This window comes from Protobothrops mucrosquamatus, unplaced genomic scaffold (assembly GCF_001527695.2).
Source record: "Protobothrops mucrosquamatus isolate PMUCROS unplaced genomic scaffold, P.Mucros_1.0 scaffold295, whole genome shotgun sequence".
In the NCBI taxonomy this organism is placed as follows: domain Eukaryota; kingdom Metazoa; phylum Chordata; class Lepidosauria; order Squamata; family Viperidae; genus Protobothrops; species Protobothrops mucrosquamatus.
In genome coordinates, this window is record NW_015386639.1 from 90,165 (window position 1) to 114,432 (window position 24,268).

The 24,268-nt window shown below is 37.3% G+C and overlaps 1 protein-coding gene across 1 annotated transcript in view; it reads right to left on the reverse strand.

Annotated features, from left to right (window-relative positions):
- Positions 1-24,268, reverse strand: part of MAP4K4 (mitogen-activated protein kinase kinase kinase kinase 4) — a 131,201-nt gene that overhangs the window by 63,435 nt on the left and 43,498 nt on the right. The window contains exons 5-7 of the mRNA XM_029283950.1: positions 14,177-14,302; positions 5,547-5,657; positions 924-1,014 (exon numbers count right to left, since the gene is read on the reverse strand). Coding sequence (XP_029139783.1) covers positions 924-1,014; positions 5,547-5,657; positions 14,177-14,302 — 328 coding nt within the window. The remainder of the gene's footprint in view (positions 1-923; positions 1,015-5,546; positions 5,658-14,176; positions 14,303-24,268) is intronic.

A 24,268-nucleotide genomic window follows, 5' to 3' on the forward strand; every position in this document is an offset into this window, starting at 1 on the left:
TTAGATTAATATTAGGGCAAAATGAAAAATAATAAAATTTAAATACAAAAAAAAATTATATATATATTAGGGCAAAAGATCTTCAATATAGAAAGCCAAGCAGAAATTGCTGCTTTCTCTCACAACTTATTTGTAAATACAGGAACTTCTTGACTTATAACCATGGTTCAAAGTTACAACAGCACTGAAAAAATGACTTACAACCTATTCTTGAAGTTATGATCATTGCACCATGCCATGGTCATGTGTTTGCAATTTAGGTGCTTGGCAACTGTATTGCATTTATGAGAGTTGCAGAATCCTGCAGTCAGAAGACCACAGTTTGTGACCTTTCAAGCTGGCTTCTAAGATGCATATCAATGAGGAAGCCATGTAGTCAGAAGACCACAGTTTGTGACCTTTCAAGCTGGCTTCTGAGATGCAGATCAATGAGGAAGCCATGCACGCTTAACAATCACATGATTTATTTAATAACCATGATAGAAAATAATAGGTCTCATGTCTTAAGTTGCAGAGTGAGCTAGATGATCTTTAAATTATTTTGCTCTATTATGGCTACAGGGTTGGGGCCTTTCAACACCTTTTTATGTACCTAATAGCTTGGATCTTAAGCATTAATGTAAGGATATCCTAACATATTCAAATCCAACAATTTTGGTATTCTCAGAAAAGGGAAGATATTAAAATTCAAAAGAAGAAAAAGCACATGAGATGTTAAAAAGTAACTAAACATTGATTTTCAGTTAGAGGACTAATTTTTTTTATTACTAAATAAATTATGATAAATTCACAGTCTCTAAAACTTCCCTGAATAGTATTAACTATTTCTCAATACCTCTCCAGCTATGCTGTTACTAGATGAAAGAATAATTGAGATGAAATAATAAGCCAGAAGGACATTAAGAACAGTCTAATTAACTTACCTAATTTCACTTCTGCATTTTCTGTTAACAATACATTCTGTCCTTTAATATCTCGATGAATCACATGATGGGCATGTAGATGTGCCAATCCCTGCATATTTTTTTGGGGAAAAAAAGCAAGATAATTCATGTGAAACAATTCAGTTTCTTTTCCCTTAAATATGCAACATTCAGACTTGCAGTATGGCATACTGTAGTCCATGTTTTTCCTAAGTTATTACTGCTATTCTTTTTTAGTTCTATGTTGTTTAACAATAGGAACTGTAGATGATGTTTTATTAACCAGATTACTCATAAAACATACGGAAAGTTACAAAGGACCATGAATAATTTTACACTGTTTAATATATATATATATATAACAACATCAAATTAAATTAATAAATAAATTAATTAATAAATAAATCATAACTTTTAAAACATTTCTGGAACATACTTGATGACAAACCAATCTACAAATCTTTATGAAACATTACTGGCAAGATTAGAAAAAATATATACCATAACAAGCAAAGTATCATTAGAAAGGAAACCTAGTTATTTGCTATATTACCTATAACTGATAATGCTAATATAAATTTTGTAACGCTGAATAATCCATAAGGTTGGAACAAATTCTGTAAAATATTATTTATAAATATTTTATAAATATAAAAATCCTGACAATTCTTTGCTTCTTTTCATTCATTTCTATATCAATGAAATAAGGGCTACCTATAAGCAATACACTTTGAGCCAATTGCTTTTTATGAATGGAATATTACCACCACCAATAACCATGAATTTTCTGCCAAAAGAAAAAATTACTTGAATCAGACTGATAAGAGAACTTAATAAAATTAGATTCTTGTACAAAAAGACAAGACATTATAGCAAGACATTATAGAATATAAAATAGCAATGATAATAACTTTATTCAATAATTAACACTACACAAGCTATTATAGTAATGTATTCTTAGAGAGAAATTTTTCTATACAGTGCTAATTTTGTACGTTTGCCCACTGACAAAGAAATGATCAGTCTATAATTGTAATGGTAGGTTTATTTTAACAGTGAGAGACAGAATAACAACAAAAAAAATCCAGAAAAACACATTTCAAAAAAGTTATAAACTGATTTGCATTTTAATGAGTGAAATAAGTATTTGACCCCTTCGCAAAACATGACTTAGTACTTGATGGCAAAACCCTTGTTGGCTATCACAGAGGTCAGACGTTTCTTGTAGATGGCCACCAGGTTTGCACACATCTCAGGAGGGATTTTGTCCCACTCTTCTTTGCAGATCCTCTCCAAGACATTAAGGCAGTGGTTCTCAACCTTTTTAATGCCGCGACCGCAACCGGTCGTAAGTCGAGGACTAAACTGGTTGTAAGTCGAGGACTAAACCGGTCGTACGTCGAGGACTAAACCGGTCGTAAGTTGAGGACTACCCAACCAGTAAGTCGAGGACTTTCCCTGCCCGGGAGCACCGTGCATGCATGGTTCTGCCCCCTGCGCCGGCCGAGGCGTAGCTGGCAAGCGGCAGAGACAGAGCAGGCCGACCACCAGCTGGCCCAGCCCAAGGGAGGTAAGGCACCTGCCGGAAAAGGGGAAAAAATGGTGGACAAAAAAAATGGCGGACAAAAAAAATGGCGGACAGCCTTGCTTGGCGACCCCCGTGAAATGGTCGATCGACCCCAAATGGGGTCCCGACCCACAGGTTGAGAACCACTGCATTAAGGTTTCAAGGATGACATTTGGCAGCTTGAACCTTCAGCTCCCTCCACAGATTTTCTATGGAAGTAAGGTCTGAAGACTGGCTAGGCCACTCCAGGTCCTTAATGTGCTTCTTCATTCATTCATTCATTCATTCATTCATTCATACTTTGTCGTCATTTTCTGAAAGTTTTTAAATTGTAAGTTTAGGTTAAAGATGTGTTTATTTATGTTATTTATGTTATTTATGTTTTAATCATGATTTGAAACAATTGTCATTTGGATTTGTCGCAGCATTGCGACAAATTTCCTCCTGGACAATATTTGCCTTGTCTTGGAGTATTGCTCCTGCAAATCTCTGATGTTCCAGGCTGGGGCCTTCAGAAGGAAATATTAGGTGTGGTTTCCTGCCACTTTTAGATAGGTATGCAACATCCATTTTATCTCCCCCCTTCAGACAGTCTTTCACCTATACCATAGTCTCTGTGATTAGCCTTATCAAACCAGCCAATCTTAAAATCCAAACAACCAACTCTTATATAGTTATCTTTATATATAATTTTTTAATAATCCAACGTGTTTCCAATTGTCAAAGTACCACTTACAATGATCAGCCAGCCAAATTCAAGAATGTTTAACCACCTAAGAGCTTTCCAGTAAATTCCCCCCAGAAGATTAGCCAAAAGTCAAGGTTTTTCTTTCTCTGCAAACAATTCTTGAGCCTAGAGATCACAGCTCAGTAAGTGTTTATAATCCTAGAAGGTCAGCAGTTTTTAAAACAAGTATAGTTCTCACTCTGTAGTAGGTGGCCCAGTGTGTTTTCTTTCCTCTGTTCCCAGCTGTTCTCTATTTGGCTAGAAGTCACTGAGGTTCAAAGGAACAAGTTGTTCTTTATTTCTGGGTGTCTTGCCAATTTCTGAGTCAATGCAGCTGTTGTTCTATGCTCTAATCCTCCACTAGATGTCAGTAGCTATTCATTTTCCAACTTTTTAAAACAAAGAATTGTTTTCTTGTAGTTTCATCCATACTCTTTAAGATATGAAATCTTAAGAGTTTTCATAATTTTCAGATTTATCCAGACTGTAGTATTATTAACTTCATTTCAATATATTTCTGTCCCTTATAAAAATTAAATCGCCGCTTCCTTCTATGGAAGGATGGGGATTTTTTGCTTCTTGGGGATCTTTTCCAGGAAATCAATTACAAAATAGAAGAGAGAAGATCAATATTCTCACCTAGTTCCAAGCATGCTGTTCACAGTTGTTCTGGTTAGTGCTTTTGGACTTCAGCTGCCGGTAGCTTGGGCTAGTCACCGAGGTGTAGCTAGCCTTTCTCCTTTTGGTTTGGAGGGCTTCCCCCAAATCAAACAGATCGATCACCATCATTCCACGATCATTGTGGGGGGGGGCTTCTTCTTCGCTGCTTCTCTGGGGCGACTTTAGACCCATTTAGGGTCCCTTGGCAGGGCAAAACAAGCCATGAAGTGTGGAGCCCCGCAATCCCTCAGCCGTGTGCTACGACACAAGCTCTATTTATATTCAATCATGCTACTTCTCCAAATTCCTCTATCTTTTTCAATAATTTCAAGATTGTCTCCAGCAGTTCTTCTAGGATAAATACCAAGTTGTCTGCAAACGCTTGTAATTTATAGCTTTCATCTTTTATCTTGATTCCTTTGATTTCTGAGTCTTGTCTGATGTTTCTATTCAAAATTTCCAAAGTCAATATGAATAACAATGGGGATAGAGGACATCCTTGTCTTGCGCCTTTCTTTATATTAATATTCTCTGTATATTCCCCACCTCACCCATTTCTCCTCTGAATCATTCAGCTGTTCATTGGCAAACGTCAGACGAGCCGGTACATGTGCTTTCTTGAACAGGGGGACCTTGTGGGCACTGCAGGATTTCAGTCCTTCATGGCGTAGTGTGTTACCAATTGTTTTCTTGATGACTATGGTCCCAGCTGCCTTGAGATCACTGACAAGATGTGGGCTGATTTCTCACAGTTCTCATGATCGTTAAAAATCCACAAAGTGAGATCTTGCATGGAGCCCCAGACTGAGGGAGATTGACAGTTATTTTGTGTTTCTTCCATTTGCGAATAATTGCACCAATTGTTGTCACCTTCTTACCAAGTTGCTTGGTGATAGTCTTTAGCCCATTCCAGCCTTGTGTAGGTCTACAATCTTGTCCCTGACATCCTTGGACAACTCTTTGGCCTTGGCCATGGTGGAAAGTTTGGAATCTGATTGATTGATTGCTTCTGTGGACAGGTGTCTTTTATACAGGTAACAAGCTGAGATTAGGAACATTCCTTTTAAGAGAGTGCTCGTAATCTCAGCTCATTACCTGTATAAAAGACACCTGGGAGCCAGAAATCTTGCTGATCGATAGGGGATCAGATACTTATTTCACTCATTAAAATGCAAATCAAGTTATAACTTTTTTGAAATGCGTTTTTCTAGATTTTTTTTTCTGTCTCTCACTGTTAAAATAAGCCTACCATTAAAATTATAGACTGATCATTTCTTTTGTCAGTGGGCAAACATACAAAATCAGCAGGGGATCAAATATTTTTTTCTCTCACTGTATAAGGGAGAATATAACCTTACCTAGTTATTTGCAGATTAAAGATACTATTTGGTCAGGAATGCAAAGTTCTATTCTATGTGTGTGTGTGCATTTATGTGTATAAAGTCTCATATAGTTGCAATCTCTGTTATAGAAAAAACCCTTTTTATTGTCAATAATAACTGATAACAGAAATGGTTCCGATAACTTCAAGGTATTTCCTTCATAAGAAGTGCAGTATATATATCTTGCTTACTTTTTTGGGTAGATAGTAATTTAGAATAAGATGAAAGTTAAAGCAGAATTTAAAACTTAACCATTTAAATAGAAGTATATTTTTCATGTTTCTTACCCTGAGAATTTCTCTGGAGATATATGCTATCCAGTCCTCTTTCAAAGTATTTCCTTTTGTATTCTTCACAAGATCCGTAATAGAGCCGGCACCACAAAACTCCATAACAAGCTACAAAACAGAATACAAAACAATTTATCATTATGTACATCTCCTGCAATTTATTTATCATTATGTGTAACCAATTCTATGTAGGACAAACATCACGTCAATTAAAAACCAGGATTCACAAACATCGGCTGGTAATCAAACACCACGATCCCAAATCCTTAAGGTCTACCCACACTGACACCAAACAGCACCAGTTCAATTGGAACAACACAAAAATCATTGGCCATGCTACTACCCACCATGCTCATGAGTTCATCGATGCCTGGCATTCCAGAAGCAATTCCATCAACAGACATATCGAACATACGAACCCCTCAGAATCCAAATCAACCTCACAGCCAACCAAAGATAGTACCAACCCTCAACCAACCCATGCAAGTCCCCACCAGTAGTGCACCTCCCAATGACCATGACCTGATATAACCTCCCCATCACAAGACTCACTGATGACTTAAACCTGACCCATCATAAGACTCATCACAGACCCTCACTTGATACACCCACATCTGAAGCCCTTATAAACAGAAGAACACTGACATCCCCTAAACTCTGCTGAAGAGGTTACCTAGCCTGGTAACAAAACATTCAGAAACCAACCCACAAGCTTGGAGAATGAACCTTCACCCTCATCCTACACCCAAGCTACAGATATTTGCCACTATTGCGAACAAAACAATTGCTCAAAGTATCTTCAGTCCATATATCACATATCCATTTGGATGAATTGACTGAAATAAAATAAGTTCCCATAAAAATATACCATATGTATTATAATCTAAACCTCAGTGACAATTTTAAGTTTATTTCATATCAGCCTAATAGCATTCAGAGATTAAGTTGTGCACTTCAGGGCTATAGGTTATATTATAAAAAAATTCTTAAGTAAAAACTGGCTGCCTAACTACTCTGCCTTGGCTCCTCCCAATGTGAAAACTAGCTAGCATAACCTGAATTAACCATGTTTGTTTAAAAATATAAATTATCGTAGCCTTTTTCTTGTTTTCTTCTTGTGACAACACAGGATCACAAACATCTGACAGTGGTTTATCAAAAGAACTGTGGTTTAATATACAACATGAAACAACAACATTCAGGGAGCATACAGAATACAAGGTAGTCAGTTATGTATAAACAGTTCAAGAGAGCTAAAGATTCCAACTGTCTCTCAGTCTCTTAAAGGGATACTAACCCCAAAATACTTTGCTGACTCACTCTCTGTATATCATCTCTGTTGCTCAGCTACTAAATTATAATTACCTTGACACTCCTCCCATTTAGAGCTGAATGGCTGCTAGTCCAAACGCCTTTACCCAATTTTGATACTTGTCTGAACTAAAAGGCTTTGTTAATATATCCAGCAAATTATTTTCAGAGGAGCAATGCTTTAACTCTATTAGTTTATTCTTTACTGCCTCACTTACATTGCAATATTTGATATCTATGTGTTTACTCCGGCTTCCGATGCATTCTCCTGTTGCCATTGTTATACATGCAACATTATCTTCCCAAACTGGTATAGCCCCTTTTATGTAAACATTTACATCCTTTAGTAGTTGTACATACCAAGTTAACTCTGAACATGCCTCTGCCAATGCTATAAATTCAGCCTCTGCAGTTGAAAGTGCCACAGAGGATTGTTTTCTAGATTTCCATCCAATTACATTTCTGGCAAATAATATTACAAAACCTGTATTTGATTTTCTATCATTCATATAGTTTGCCCAGTCACTGTCTACATAGCATTGTATTGATAGGTTACTGGATGGTCTCTCTTATCCATAACCCTAGGTCCATTGTTCCCTTTAAATATCTTAATACTCTTTTTATCCCCATCCAATGTTGTTTTGGTGCTGACGTGTGTCTACTCAAAATGCATTGGTTATATCAGGCTGTGTCCACTGGGATAAATATAATAAACTACTGATCACTGATTGATATATCTCTTTTATCATATTCTGTGTCATTTTTCATCTACACATTATTCTGGAAGCCTAAAACCATAGGAGTAGATACACTGTTACAATCAAGCATGTCATGCTTCTCTAATAGCTGTTTTATCTTTTTTTGTTTGGCTTATTATAAATCCTACATTTTTTTAGTTTTTATATCTCTACACCCAGGTAGTACTTTATCTCTCCTAGGCTTTTTAATTTAAACGTCTTTTCCAGTTGTCTGGCAAAAGAGTGGGCCTGTGAATGATGTTTTGTAACTGAACATATGTTATCTACATATACCAACAGCAAGCATTCTGCACCCTCATATATCGCAGGGATCTGCTCTGCTGCTTCTAAATCCTAATCTCTTTAGAGCAGCGTCTAGGCCAGGGGTTCTCAACCTTGGCAACTTTAAGACTTGTGGACTTCAACTCCCAGAATTCCTCAGCCAGCTTTGGGAGTTGAAGTCCACAAGTCTTAAAGTTGCCAAGGTTGAGAACCCCTGGTCTAGGCACTGATTCCAGTTCCTTGTTGACTGTTTTAACCCATAGATGACTTTCTTCAATTTGTATACATATCCAGGTTGCTTTTGTTTCATAGCCTGGAGCTTGTGTCATATATATCTGCTCTTCCAATTCAGCATTTAAATATGCAGTGGAGATATCATAATGGTATATGACATAATCATGTGCAGCAGCTAAAGCTAATGCTAGCCTTGATCTTTCACTCTTAACTGTTCGTGCAAACACCTTATCATAATGAACATTTTTTTCTTTGTGTGAATCCCTGTGCTACTAGTCTTGCCTTGTATTGCAGTTCATTATTTTGTAACACCTTCTTTTTATATACCCACTTACATCCCACGGCCTTTTCTCCTTCTGGTAATCTCATGGGCGAGAACACTTGATGCTGATCCATAGATTCCATTTCCCTGTCCATGGTTTCCTTCCATTTTTCTCGTTCTGTTTTTGGTAAGGAATAATTTCTTAGTAATTGCGAGATTCATAATGCACACTACATACTCTAACCTCACTTGCCTTGTATCTATCAGGAGGTACTCCTTTATTAATTTATTCTGACCTCCTTGGTAACACCTGTTCCTGTACTTCTGTGTGTTCACTTTTCATGTCACGTCTCTCCTCCTTTATGTTTACAGTTTTTGACCTGATACCCATTTTCTCTGATGATGGGTCTTCTGTAGCTTCTCCTCCCTGAGATCTATTACTATGTGATGGAATAAACACCTCTGTGTTGGCATGTGCCCTATCCCAATTACTATTCTCTGCAAAGGTGGCAGAACGTGAAATCACAACTTTCTGAGTTTCATCAGTAAACCTATATCCCTTGGATCCTGGCTCATATCCTATAAACCTCAGTTTTCTGGTCTTTTTCTATTCCTTCCTTCTAGTGCTCTTAGGAATATGGACCCAGGCATAACTACCAAAAGCTCTTAAGTGAGCCAATAAGGGTTTCTTACCGTATAACAAAACATATGGTGTTTCGTTCACAGCAGAACTCCATAATCTATTTATTAAATGGTTAGACTTTTTATAGCTTCTCCCCAGTACTCTCCACTCATTCCTGCAACTGGAAGTAGTGAATCCTTCATTGTCTGTAATACACCATTCCTCCTTTCAGCTACTCCGTTTTCAACTGGTGTATATGGGTTTGTTCATCTGTGTCTAATACCTAGACTCCTAAGCCAACTTTGAAAATGGTCGGACATAAATTCTGCTCCCCTGTCTGTCTGCAGTTGGCATACTTTATTGCCATATCTGCGTTCCACAAATGTCACCCATTGTTTAAATTGTTGCAATACCTGTGTTTTGTGTTTGAGTAAATAACAAAATCCATATCTGGATTACAAGAGCATACCTTGCTCCTCCAATAGATGGTGCCATAGGATCTATTAAGTCAGCGTGTACTAACTGTAAAACTTTGTTTGTCTTTCTTAAGCTTTTCTTGCTTGCAAGATAAACCCTAGATTTTGACTCCTTACAAATGGCACAATCTAGGTACATATCACAGTTTTTCACTTTCAGTCCTTCTGCTATTTCTGGCATTTTCTGTAGGACTCTAAAGCTGGCATGACCTAATCTCCTATGCATTAGATGCACACAGTTATGTGTGGGTATGTTTGTCAGATTACATGCACAAACATCTTTCTGTTTTAATATGTATAAACCATTCTGTCCAATGCCCAGTGCACAAATCCTCCCATCTTTCTTGATAGTATATTGCCCATTAGCAAACATTACTTCATATCCCTCGTTATCTAGACATGCAACACTTAGTAAATTATGGTCTATGTCTGGCACATATAACACTTTTTTCAATGTTACCCCCAGTTCAGGTACATAGACATTTCCTTCCCCTTTAACTGCTGACTGTTGACCATTAGCCAGGCTGACAAAATCCGGGTTAGTTAGCCTTAAATCAATAAATGCATGTGGGTTTGCTGCAACATGCTGGCTTGCCCCACTGTCTAGTAGCCACTTGTTGAGCGTGTTTTTCTTCGGTTGCTGCCAGGGTAAATAACCTCCCATCTTTGGTTGGTTGCATAGTTCTATATCCTTGTCTTGCTGTACTTCTGTTTTTCCTCTCTGGACAGCGTCTTTGGAGATGTTCTGTAGAACCACACGTGTAGCAATGTTTTACAATGCAAACGGTCTCAGCTCCTTTTTTTTCTTTCTCTGATGTTGCTGTCATAGGTCTGGTTTGAGCATTTTCTCCTCCCTTTTCTTGGTGCCTATCCAACCGTTTCTGTTCTTCCTCCAGTAACCGGCCACTTAAATATCTCATGGTTAAATCCTGTTCATTCATGGATTCTAAACTTGTTACTAGAATGTCCCATGAATTGTCCAATGAACTGAGCATCACGTATACTTTGTGTGTCTCATTAAAGGTCATTCCTCTTTCCTCCAATTCTAGGAATATTTTTCTCATGCCCTGCAAATGCTTTGACATGTTCTCTCCCTATTTAAGTTGTGCTTTATACAGTCTCGTCAACATTACTTTGCTGCCTGCAGTCTCTCTTACATACACACTGCGCAAAGCCTCCCAGCATTCTTTTGAAAATTGAAGACCTCTTACATGTATCAGTTGGTTATCCTCCAAACTTAGGATAATGTTAGCTAACACTTTCTCACTTTTTCTTTGGTCCCCTTCATCCAATTCTGTTGGAGGATTAGTAACTATGATTCACAACTCCTCTCTTCGTAGATACATTTCCATTTTTAAACTCCAGGAGAGATAGTTTATTTCATTCAGCTGGGATACCACAAAGTCTCCTCCCATAACACTGACAGAGGCCTTTTGTTGACTGATACCTTGTATAACTACAAACCACAATGCCCAGTTCCTCTGACTCTGATCAGGTTCTCACTTGTTTTCTCTTGGCTTTCCTTCACTCTGGGCTTTTCTTCAATTCTGGGCTTTTTCTTTATTCTGGGCCCATAATCTGTTTGTTTAAAAATATAAATTATCGCAGCTTTTTTCTTGTTTTCTTCTTGTGGCAACACAGGATCACAAACATCTGACAGTGGTTTATCAAAAGAACTGTGGTTTAATATACAACATGAAACAACAACATTCAGGGAGCATACAGAATACAAGGCAGTCAGTTATGTACAAACGGTTTAAGAGAGCTAAAGATTCCAACTGTCATTTCCCTCAGAGAGTCTCTTAAAGTAGGGGTGTCAAACTCGCAATGTCATGTGGTATGTCGCGATGTATCGTGATTTTTTCCCCATTGTTGACAATGGAGTGGGCGCGGTTTCAGCATGACGCATTTGGCCCACGGGCCGGCAGTTTGACATCCCTGTCTTAAAGGGATACTAACCTCAAAATGTTTTGCTGACTTACTGTCTGTATATCATCTCTGCTGGACAGCTACTAAATTATAATTACCTTGACAAACCAGTCATAAGAACCTTCCATAATATCATCTTCTTTAGTGCTAACCCAATATTAACTAATTTTTCCTATCCTTTTCTGGTAACTGTCCCTAGTTATACTGGTACCAAACAATACTACTGAGGTACACTTTTCAAGGTTAATAATGTGTCATGATTGCTCATTTATCATTATGTGCAAACCTTGCTTGTATACTGTATGATACAGATAATCATAAAGTATGATACTACTAAAAACTAAGATGCTTATATATGAAGACCTTTGATTGAAACAATTTACACCACATTTGGTACTGCATCTGTTCTAGTTATTAAAAATTGGTGCAACATATAGTTGAAAAAATAGTCAAAAACTATGATATAAACAAGTTGTAGTGGTCTTAGTGGCTATCAGCACATTAAGCGCTACACCAAAAAATCTTTGATTCCACTTAGAAAATATATGCATTCACATTATTTCTATCTGTCAATTACAAAAGGCCATGCTGTTTGGATCCACACATATATTATGCCAACACATGATACGTTCTTAGGTTTGGGGGAAGAACTCAATGCATATTAAGGCCAACACCCACAAAAGAACTGTCAGCTGAGATTTCACATTGTTATGAACAAATAATATACTATTACAAAAGACAATAAAATTGAAAATCTTGCCTTTGGAAATTCTCTGCTAGACATTGTTCACTATAGGGGGCAGTGCTCGTCTCCATTTAAACCTATAGAGCCAGCACTATTCAAAGTCATTTCTGCAGTCATGTGGCCAGCATGATATCATGGAGCGCTGTTTCTCAGAAAGCAGCTGAGAAATCCTTTTTTTTAAGTTTTAAAAAAATGTCCAACACTGAGCAATGATTACTTTTGTTGCACAAAGTAAATAGAAGTAAATAAATAGCTCCTTATTTTAAGTAAAGAATTGGATTGTCTAAAAAGATGTAACAACCTGGCTCTGGAAAGCATTTTGTTCTTTGTTTTGTAATAATACTAATTTCATTAAAACCTTTGTGCCGAAAGAATTAACCCTAACTTAACAGAGTGTTTCTATTAAGAATAGAAAGATAACAATTCCTGTCATATTGCTGGTCTGCTAGAGAACACAGGTATAAATAAATATTTGCTATTAATAAATCATGTCACAAAAAATGTATAAGAATGTGCCATACAAATGTACAATTTATTTTTTAACTTGGTTAGAATATTAAGATAAGATAAGATAACCTTTATTGTCATTTTTTTACTGTGGGCACAACGGCACACATCAAAAATGAAATTTAGTTGCCCGCTCTCAGTGAAATACATACATGACACACACCTAAACATACTATATACAACATATGTACAGACCCGCACCCCTACATATATATAACAAATAAATATTAAATACTGTCCATCTTAAATATATAACGGAAGGAGGAAGTTTGAGAGTTCACAAGGTTAATGCTATATGGAAGGAAACTATGGCTGAATCTGGATGTTTTGCTTTGGATACCACGAAACCTCCTCCCAAAAGGTAACAAGTAAAACAGGTCGTGAAGAGGATGTGTAGTGTCCCAGATAATCTTATGGACCCTGCTCAAGCAACACTTCTCTGCTATGTCCTGGATGGGAGGGATGGAACTGCCAATGATATTTTCGGCCATCCTCACCACTCTCTGCACCGCCTTCCTGTCTGAAACAGTGATGCTTCCAAACCAGACTGTGATGCTGTATGACAGAATGCTCTCGATCGTCCCCCTGTAGAAAGTGGTAAGGATAGGAGAAGGAAGATGTGCTTTTCTCATGCGATGCAGAAAATGCAGGCGCTGCTGTGCCTGCTTCACCAATGTCTCGCTGTTGAGCGACCAAGCCAGCCTACTCGTTAGCTGCATACCCAGGAATTTGATGCTGGTAACCATCTCCACAGGTGAATCATTAATGCACAGAGAAGTGTGGCTGTGCCTGCCTTTTCTGAAATTGACAATGATCTCTTTGGTTTTTCCGGTATTTAAAACTAGGCTGCTTTCCTTACACCAGTTCACCAACCCCTCAATCTCCTTGCGGTAAGCATCCACATTGTTATCATGAATAAGGCCCACTACTGTTGTATCATCTGCAAACTTCACAATATGGTTGGTGGCAAACCTAGCGCAACAGTCATGGGTCAACAGGGTGAATAGCAGCGGACTTAGGACGCAGCCCTGAGGAGAACCTGTGCTCAAGAAAATGATATTAGAGGTATTTGTTCCAACTCGTACATATTGGGGCCTGCTGGTAAGAAAATCAAGAATCCAGTTGCACAAAGGAGTGTTTAAACCTAAAAGGCCCAGTTTGTCTACTAGATGCTGGGGAATGATTGTGTTAAATGCTCAACTGAAGTTGACAAACAACAAACACACATGAGTATTTCTTTCCTCTAAGTCAGACATGTCAAACTCGTGACGTCACACAACATATCGGGATAGTTTTGCCATTGCCAGCAATGGGGGTGGGCACAGTTTCCGCAGGTCAGCAGTTCTGCTCTAAGTGCTTCATGCTCAGATGGAGAACGGAAGAAATAGCATCCTCCGTAGAGCGATTTGGTCGGTAGGCAAACTGATAAGACTTTGTTGCATTCTAATCCTGTTTATTTAACCTGATGCTCTCAAAATATAAGAGAAAGAGTTATGTACATATTCATGAAAGATGTCCTTACCCACAGTTGGTCATCATGTCCTGGAGGACTTTTTTTAATAAAAGCACCATAGTATGTTGCAATATTTCTATGATGGGAATATTTTTTCAGCATGTTGATCTCCAGCTTTATTTCTTCTTCTTCATCCTTTGGAAAAACAACAAGAATGAGCCTATTGCAATATATGTGATACATTCTCAAATATATATTTACCTTATTAGCTTTACAGTAAGCAATGTTATGCCGTAGTATATTGCAAAGCAGGACTGCTAGCAATCCATAAAACAGGATCTTAATTTAGTTACAGAAAGTATTTCACTACCTAAATCAAGCAAAACTCTTTAAAAATGACAGATACTATTTTACTTTGTTACTTTGCTTTTTTATAGAAAAAGAGGTATGATATATATGTTAAATAAATAGGTAGAAAAAAATAATATTTTACAAAGAATTGTAATGGGAATAAAACCTCACACTGTCCTTTAAAACAAAGTAACTGTATATTAGCTACCCAGCAAATAGGTGATATTTTTATCCCCTTATTTAGAAAGTGATTACATATATTTCATTAGTCTGAATATATTTTTGCTTAATTTTTTTATTCCACACATTTAGTACAATAGTTTTTTTAATCCTAATGTTGCAAAAGCTCTTTATAATATATGATCTCCATAATTAAAAATTGTTTCATAACTAACATTTTAAACTCTGAAGTAGGTCTTTATATTTCTTGTAACTGTTTATGTCCTACTTGATTTTTTAAAATTGGTTTGAGTGTGGTGAAAGTTGAAATCAAGGAAAGGTGATATCTGATTTAAATACAAGCTCAACACTTTTATTTTAGGATAAGACTTAGGTCTTCTACACATGTAGCTGAACATTTTAAATGTTAAATGGCATACAGAGCATTGTAGATGGCTATATTTATAAAACTATTGGCTAGCACCAAAAGGAAGATGATAAAATATAGTGTATTACTTTGCAGCAAATGAAATATTCCCTCCAAAATACGTTCTTTATTATTCATAAAAAATCAACAGATTAAAAGAATTCTTTAAAACATCTTCTCCAACCAAAGTCAAATGTCTGAAACAAAGAAATACCAATACTTTTTGAATTAATAATTATTTAATTTAAGTGACTATATTTTATACTACCTTCTAATAAAGTTTAAGATACTTGTCACAAATCAATATATCTAAATCTTTAATATATAGTTACTGCACAATTGTAGATTACAGAATATGTTCTGTTCAAAATAGAATCAGAAAAAAAGACAATCAGCTTAAGATAGGATCTGTTGCACTGACATCTTGTGGTCACTCCATGTTTTAGATTTTAAGAAATACAAATAAGCTATAACTTAATACTGTCTCCTCTCTGTCACTGTTTCTTTGCCTTTGAGGAAGAGGAGAGTTGGCTTAGAAATGCTTTTTGCACTGAAAATGGAAGTTTCTGGCGTCTGTGATCTTGCGTGAGTTCAGGCATCAATTCTCTGCAAGAGGATGGATGTTTGAAGTTGCGCGAAATCATGAATCCCAGAAACTTTCATTCTCTGTGCGAAAAGTGTTTGTGGTGCCTGCCTCCAGCTCCTCCCCCCCAAACTCCTTTCCACCACTGCTGTGGCAGGAATGCTCCCTGCCCACTAATATCTGTTGTGGACAGAGCTCCTTCGTCAACCCACCTCATAGCCAGAGCTGAGAGGGTCACCGTGGAATCGGCTGGGTGCAGGAACCAATGCTGTCCATGGCCCAGGTACACTACTCGCTCACGTGCACCAGCCTTACTGCTTGAGGGCAGGAACAAAGCCTTCAACTGAGCAAGGAGACACTGCGGGTCCAGTCCCTGACACCCAAGTCCAGCCTGTCCAGCCTGCCAGGGGAGGAATGAGACCCTGTTGTCCTGTGGAGCCTGACGCCACTTGAGCAGGGAGGATAAGGAGGAGGATTAGGAGGAGAGCGGTAAGGCTTTATGCCGGCCAGCTGGCCAGGCAAGGTGTAGGCCGGGTGGTGGGGGCTGGCTGGCTGGGGAGGAGGGACTATGGTCTCTCAGGTGGCCCCACCCTGGCAGCCAGCAGCATGGGTGCCCCGGCTCTTTCCGAGCTGAAGAAAGTGGAGGCGCAACAGTGGGATTGCCCTCAAAAAAGACCTGGGTGCAGCAGATTTTAGTGGGCAGAAAGCATCCCTACCACAGCAGTGGCCGAAAGGAGTTTTGGGGAAAGGAGCAGGAGACAGGCCCTGCAAACACTTTTTGCAGAGAATGGAAGTTTCTGAGGTCCATGATCTCTTGCAGAGAATGGGTGCCTGAAACTCATGCGAGATCATGGATGCCAGAAACTTCCATTTTCAGCATGAAAAGCATTTCCTAACTGACTCTCCTCTCCCTCAAAGGCAAAGAAACAGCAGCACAGAGGAGACAGATGTTTGCAAGGTAAGTGCGTCTGGCATGGCAGAAAGGGAGGCAGAAGCATGTGGTATCTTAGTGGGTTGGGGAGGACCTGGGGGCCTATTCCATCACTAGGCCCCCCCATGGCCTTCCCCACCCTGAGATACCTTGTGTGCACTTAATGACCCATGCATTTGATTAGCGAATGCGTGGCGAAAGCAGGGAGTGATGGCATTCAAGGTATGCCATTTACTCCTATGAATCCTCGAGTTACGAATGGAATGGACAGACTCCATTACATTCGTAACTTGAGGACCACCTGTAATTAATAATGAATTAGAATATAATCCACATTAAGGGAGCAAAATACAAGGACAAAAATAAAGAAAAAATAGAACCTGCTTAGCTTAGCAAAGCTTCAGTAACAGAAATTAAATCTTTTCACAGACCTGAATTTGAAAAGCTCCATGAATTTAGTAGTTATTTCAATTTTTTATAATATTATTCTTTCATATAGAAAGAATTAAAATCAAAATCCAGTGAAAAGAACATATTAATATTATATTCTAATTTTATACACAAATGGCCATAGCCATGAATCTATTTTGGCCAGCTACATGAGCAAAGATAAAAGGTCTGGGAATTATATTAGGGCAAGTGGAGGAAACCTTAAATTAACCTGTATAAAGAAGAAAATAGGAAGTTGAGGCATATTTTAGATGCCATATAAATAAGATATCAGGAACACTGGGAAGTATGTTTTGGAATTCAAAATAACAAAACTTGTAATTTGGGAAAAATATTCAGAATAACTTGTAGTCTAATACCATGTTGCTAACAGCTTCACTTTCGGATGTCTCTATGGTATTTTTTTAAAATATACTATTTTTTTAATACCATGGAGACATTAGAAAGGATTTCCTGAGCCTCTCAGGAGCCAAGCTTATAAAGTAAACTTCTTGCTACTCTAAAATGACAAAAGCATATGTAATCCAGTTTACCAAGATCTCAAGCAAACAGAGTATGAAGAAAATAAGAGTTGATTTGCTGGAACAGACCAGACATCTATCTAATGTTGCATCTCTTGCTAAGTTTTTGTCTATGAGAAATTCAAAACAGGAGCCTAACAGCAACAGTTATCCTGTTGATGGCAATTGATAAGCTGCATCTGGTCCAAGGGCTTAAGAGCAGCTTCCACTTAAAATTTGTTGACAGTGAATTTGTCTATTCTTTTAAAACTAAGTCAGTCACTACATAATAAGGACACAAATTTTTCAGGATACATGTGGTTAACATTATTTTTAAAATAACTAGGTGCCTGAATTATATCAGGATCAAACATGACAAAAGACTTCCTTTGGCACTAGTGATGACACCAGAGAAAACTATTATTTCATAAGGAACAGATTCTAATTGAAGACAAGTCAAGTCAGACAGATTTAAGACAATGATATAAAATGTTAATCGTGTGGTTCACGTCAGCATGGAAACATTATGGTTCCTTTTTCTTAAAATTTAAAGAATGCAACCTTTTTTGTTACCAGTTGCCATGTCCAATGTTTGAATCTGTTTGAAAATAGTTTTCCAAGCATGAATAGAAACTATTTTGAATTCTTTTAGTATAGTGTTCAGTTCCATTGCTGATTTTAAAAAGTACTTCAGAATACTAATTAACCTTATATGTAATCAGCACTAAATAATGTTAGGGAATTATACACAATAGATAAGATTAAAACATAGCTGAAAACATACTAAAGAGACCATCAGCACTAACTTTCATACTTAATATTTTTCAAATGGATCAGAAGCATGTAAGTAGCTCTTTATTTAGCAACGTAAAACTGTATTTGAACACATTTAGACAACATGTTGTAAAGCCAATAACAATAAAATTGAAAATCAAGCTGGAAAAGCAAGATAAAGCATTAGAGATTGAGAATGAGAAGCTATGTGAAAAACAAAGTCTTCCACTAAACTATTTCCATGTAGTCTTAAAATCACTTATTACTTAAGATCACGTATATGATTACAGGTGGCCCTCAACTTACAATCATTCATTCAGTGGTTATTCAAAATTATGACAATGCTGAACAAAGACAGTGCCTGCCCGAAGATTCAAAAAGCGTGTGCTTTTGTGCAATTTTCAGAGACTTCAGAGACCACAGAAAAGCATGCTCGGATGCTGCTTTAAGAATGAAGGCTTCATAGGAACCACCGCTTTCTCTGGGAGTGTCATGAGACAGCCTTTTTGAGTGGCAGCATTGGCACTAGGGCTAGGCCTGGATCTCTACTTCAGGCCCAGGCTTGGCACCACCATTAACTGCCATTGTCTAGGGAGTATCTCAGGGGATGGTATAATCCCTGAGAGGCCCGGTGCAAGCCACATGCGAGCTCGGGGGGGGGGAGGGATTGCAGTGGGGCCTGGACCTGAAACAGAGTGCAAGCCAGGCCTCCCAGGGACTCCACTCTGCTTAATAACCACACTGGCAGAGCCAGGATCACAGTTGCTAAGAGAGAGAAAATCACCTGGGCACTTGCTTAATGACCACTACTACTTACAATCCAAATTCCAAACTCAATTGTGGTCCTAATTCAAGGACTGCCAGTAGCTCATTCACCTTAAGACTATCCCCATTAAAAGAAAAGTAGACAAACGAAAGAATTATAAACATAAGACAAAAATCCTACTCAGGGCCACACTTTTCCACTTTTAATTCCAGCAAAAAAACAACCCTACAGTTTTTCTCTTGCCTAATTAGTAAGTTAGTATCATACTTTATGAATGTCTGCCAGAAATGGCATGTAATAGAATATCAGGACAAGGAGACAGATGTGTGTGATATAAAATAACTATAAAATAATAAATCTATAAAATATTACATTACAATTGATTCTGCATATACTACCTCCTTGCTCATGTATACTCAAACTACTTTCGTGTATAGAAATATGTACACAGAATATATATGTCTATTCTCCTCATTCTTTCCAGCAAAGAGGCGGGGAATTGAAGCAGGGATGGGTGGCTGACAAGGAACAAAATAATAATATTCATACCTTGAAGTCTTCTACTATCCACATGCCTCCTTCGTTATTTTACAGAGTTTTGTCTGGTCTAATTAGCAAATGCAAGAGGCTATTGCCCCCAATTCATTAGTAATTACTTTGAGAAAAGTTCTTTGTTTGTTGTCACTGGTAAGGCACCACACACTCTAATTTCATAATTATAATTGATTCTTCTTGAATTCCATCTGTGCTACTATATTTTTAATTCTTCAGCCCTTGGTGCACCAATCTATGATATGGATACATTTTACACACACACACACACACACACACACACACACACACAGAGAGAGAGAGAGAGAGAGAGAGAGAGAGAGAGAGAGAGAGAGAGAGAGAGAGAGAGAATTGTTTCCTGAAAAAATATCAGAACTTCATTCAAAGCCATATTCATTTTTTTGCTGAATAATTAATTGCAATAAATATGTAGACAATTTATAGCACAAACTATGGGCTAAATGAAACACAGTAAAACTTTTTTATGTCCAAATTAATTTTAAGGGGGTAACTTTATCTTTTTATTAAAAACACTAATTGCTTTGATCAGTGTTTTTTAAACTTGGCAATTTTAAGACATGTGAACTTCAGTTCCCAGAATTCCCTAGCCAATATGTTGGTTGGAGAATTCTGGCAGTAAAGTCCACACATTGTAAAGTTTCTCAGTTTGAAAACCACTGGCCTGAATTATGCTACACGTAGCTTATTCAGAACATGTAAATAACCGTTACAGTGCTTTCTTTGAAAAAGAATGAATCAGTCAAAGGAAGTGTTATTTTTAGCAGACAGCTCCACCACACACAGTTTTCACTAATCCCAGACATAAGAGGAAAAAAACTGCCATCTTTAAAACAAAGTCTTGGAGTTGGTTTCTTGGACATGTCCATGCAATTTACTTAGCTCTAATATAAAAGTGATTTATCATTGTCATCTTTTGGATTTTTTTCCTCCCATTTCCTAGTCTGGCACTTATAACCTAAGTACTAAGATCCAAGATCTAATTTTCAGCCTGCAAAGCTTGTTGGCCCAGACAAGATCAGTCAAATACCTCTACCTGCAGAAAAAGTAACTACAATAGCTACTCTCTATTCATTTCAAACAGAAAATAGCCTTGGATCCCTGAAACTGAGGGAATGAAGATAATGAGGAGGTCTGAAAAGGCCTTGATGTCCTGGAAATTTCTTTTTTTTCTTTCTATTCAAATCCATTCCATAACCCAAATATAAGGTATTTGGTTTAAAACTCTAAAGATTAACCAAAAAAGCAGAGAGAGAAAGAGTGTGAGAGTGAGAGGGTGTGTATGTGTTTCAATAGACAGGGATATTTGTGATCCTGGCCTTATAGAAGATAAATGGCTGATATTAAATTATATTTTTCATATGTTGCTTGCATGTGTGTAATTTTATATCATATTTATGCTGTTTCAAACTTTTATGCCACCTACTCTTTGGACCTGATGGCCTATGCATCTAAATAAATAAACAGCAACAAACCTTTTCCACATCTCAGAGAATATTTAAAAAGAACTGAGTGTTAATTTTATTATACCATCTACTATCTCTGAGTTTTAAGGTATCACCCTCCTGCTCCTCCTTCAAATATGATGAATCAGAAGACATCTCTGATAGTTGAGTGACTTCAGCTTAAACATGAAGTAATTGTAGAATCCATGGTTCATAAACAGCAAATTCTTACAATGTAGCTTTTTTTGTATTTCTTGGGCTGTATACCAAATGTGTGTGGTATAGCTGCGCAGAGGGAGAAAATGTTTGCAAGTCCTTTAATTGAACTCTTCTCCCTTCTCTGCCTAATTCTAGCATTATGAGAGTTGCCTCCTGCAGCCATCCATCCCTAACTCTTGGGAAAGCAGTCCCGAGTTGAAAGAATTGCCTGGCCCATCTGAGGAGGATCTTTCTCTCTCAGACTTTAATGGGGGAAGAAGAAAGAACATTATTGCTTCAACCACCCCCAGTTTTTATTCCAGGTATGAGGAGAAAAAAATATCCAGATTCCAAATGGGAGGAGGAAGGAGATGTAATTCCAGTCATGGCATGGGAGAATTTGCCATAGCCAACTCGCCGCAGGACAACTTGACATGGCCAACTCGCCATGATCAAGTCGCCATTGCTGTGGCCAATTCGCCACTACCAATTCACCCTGGCCAACTCACTGTGGGACAACTCAACATGGCCAACTCACCACAGGATAACTCACTGCAAGATGATTCAACTTCAATTTAATTTTTAAAATAATTTTAAAAATATTTTAATTTTTATCATTTACATTTCATTTTGTTCCCCCTTTGGCATCCTTTCTTTAATTATTCTATTCTACTCTTTCTTCAATATTAGTGTAACTCTTGTCCCATGGCAAGTTGTCCCGTGGCAAGTTGGCCGTGGAGAGTTGTCCTGCGGTGAGTTAGCTGCATTGAGTTGGCTGTGGTGAGTTGTCCATAGCAAATTGGCCATGGTGAGTTGTCGCAGACCCTTCCAGTCAAATAGTTTAAAATCCTGCAATGTGATTCAGTTAAAAGCACTATTTGCAGTTTGTAAGTAGGTATGGAACACACTATATTTTGTTTATATACAGAATATATAATACATTGGTATTAACAGTTCTGGGATAGCAACAATCCTCAATTTGCTTCGTACGTTTTGTGGCTAGAAGCCAAAAGGACAAGATTCTCTGAATGAAGATGTAAGAGAGTACAAAAGCTGATTGGCTACTTATGATTGAAAAAAAAAAACCAAACAATCCTAAATCATGCTAACAGGCAATGTCAACCCAATCCAAGTAGATGGAGAAAAGTCTAAAGATCAGGCTTTATTTTCCTAAGATCAAAACATCTCTGGTGATTCTGGCAATCAAATAAAAAGATTGTTATTTGGGAGAAAGAGAATGACAGATCTATACAAAATATTCAGGTACAGATGCATCGAACTGACAATAAAAATATATATTGTCAATGGCAAAAATATGTCATTCCAGTTCAATATATGGGTAGGAAAGATGGTTCACTAGAAATAGTGAATGAAGAATAACAGATGATTGATGGAAAATGTGTAGAATATAGTTAAAAAACAAATTATTTAATATTAAATGAAGTAAAATATTTTTTTTGCTGAAAGCACCTGTAATGGAATGAAAATTTTAATATTTTGAAAATATATAGAAAAGTAAGTCATTGGGAAAAAAATTTGATATTTGGAACAATGGAAGGCAATCTAAAAAGATGTGACAGAAGACAAGCTGACTAGATACAATCACTAATGATCAAGCATTAATTCAAACTCAGAGAAACAGTTATTGTACCAGCAGACAAGTCTGGTAAAATAATGTCTATCAGATCATGAAGAGAGTCAGAGCAACCAAATAAACTTGTGTTCATTTAAGTTTATCTTTGCATTTTGAGTAACAGATCAGTTGTCAGATCTGTTAACGTATTTTTCCAAAATAGCAAGCAATAATATGTATATGTTCATCATAGAATTTGAGCTATTTTTATTTTTTGCCAAATATTTTAATAACGCTTAATAATCTGAATCAAATTAAAAGTCAGATTTAAAATAAACAAATTTTTAAACAAATAACTATTTATTATTCATTTTGTATTTGAGTAAGCTTTGCATAGTTGTGAATATCAATTTATTCAACATCAAAGATTATTTTGTGCTGATGTACTTAATGTACCTTGATATGCCTATATTAACAGAGAAAGTCTTCTCTACCAGATTTGTAGTGCAGTACCAGCAGTCATAGGGCAGATAAGAGTATATTCTTGGGTCAGATGTTTACATCAGAGCTGCCAGGCATATATGGAAACCTTGCAACTGAAATGTAGACATAAGTAATAATGAACAGAGTCACAAGGTAATCGTGTCTATCTCAGACATGACCTCATACCAATAGAAGAGCTGTTGACAATAAGCAGGCATCTACATTTACCATATTTGCCTAAGAAGTAGAAAGAACTTTTGACTAACCAGACAGGAGAAAAGTCAAGCTTCTTGTCTAATGAAACAAATATCATTCATATCTCTCTCCATACCATACTTGCCTGTCTGTCTTTCAACCACAGTCTAGGTAATCCTACTAAATATGAAAAGTTTAAAACACAATTTTAATTTTATTCTATCAAGTTTCTGTCTGTGCGTCTCTCTCAAACATTTAGAAAACATGGTGCCTCCAAGTATATGATCTATACCAGAGGTGTCAAACTGCCGGCCCATGGGCCAGTTGCATCATACGGAGGCCACACCCACCCCAGCTCCGGCAATGCAAAAAAAGTCGCGATATGTTGCGACACATCACGTGATGTGGTGAGTTTGACACCCGTGATCTATACCTATTATTTTTTGCCATTGATTATTCTGGCTAGGGATAGCAACGGAACTGAAACTGAGAACATGTGAACAGCGTACTGATATTAAGGGCCAAATGATCTGGCTTAGTACATCATAATTTTCACAGTTAATTATTTAAGCTTAATTGTAACCACCACATGTGCATTTCAAATGTGAAAAGCAAAACATGATTACTGCAAGCCTGAAAGAGAATAGGGTATTGATGTTTGCAAGGCAAAGATAGAAACAAAATGCACAAATGCACAGCATATTTTTAACTGTCAATACAGAGTTTGATTATAAAGTATGAACAGGCTTTAAAACA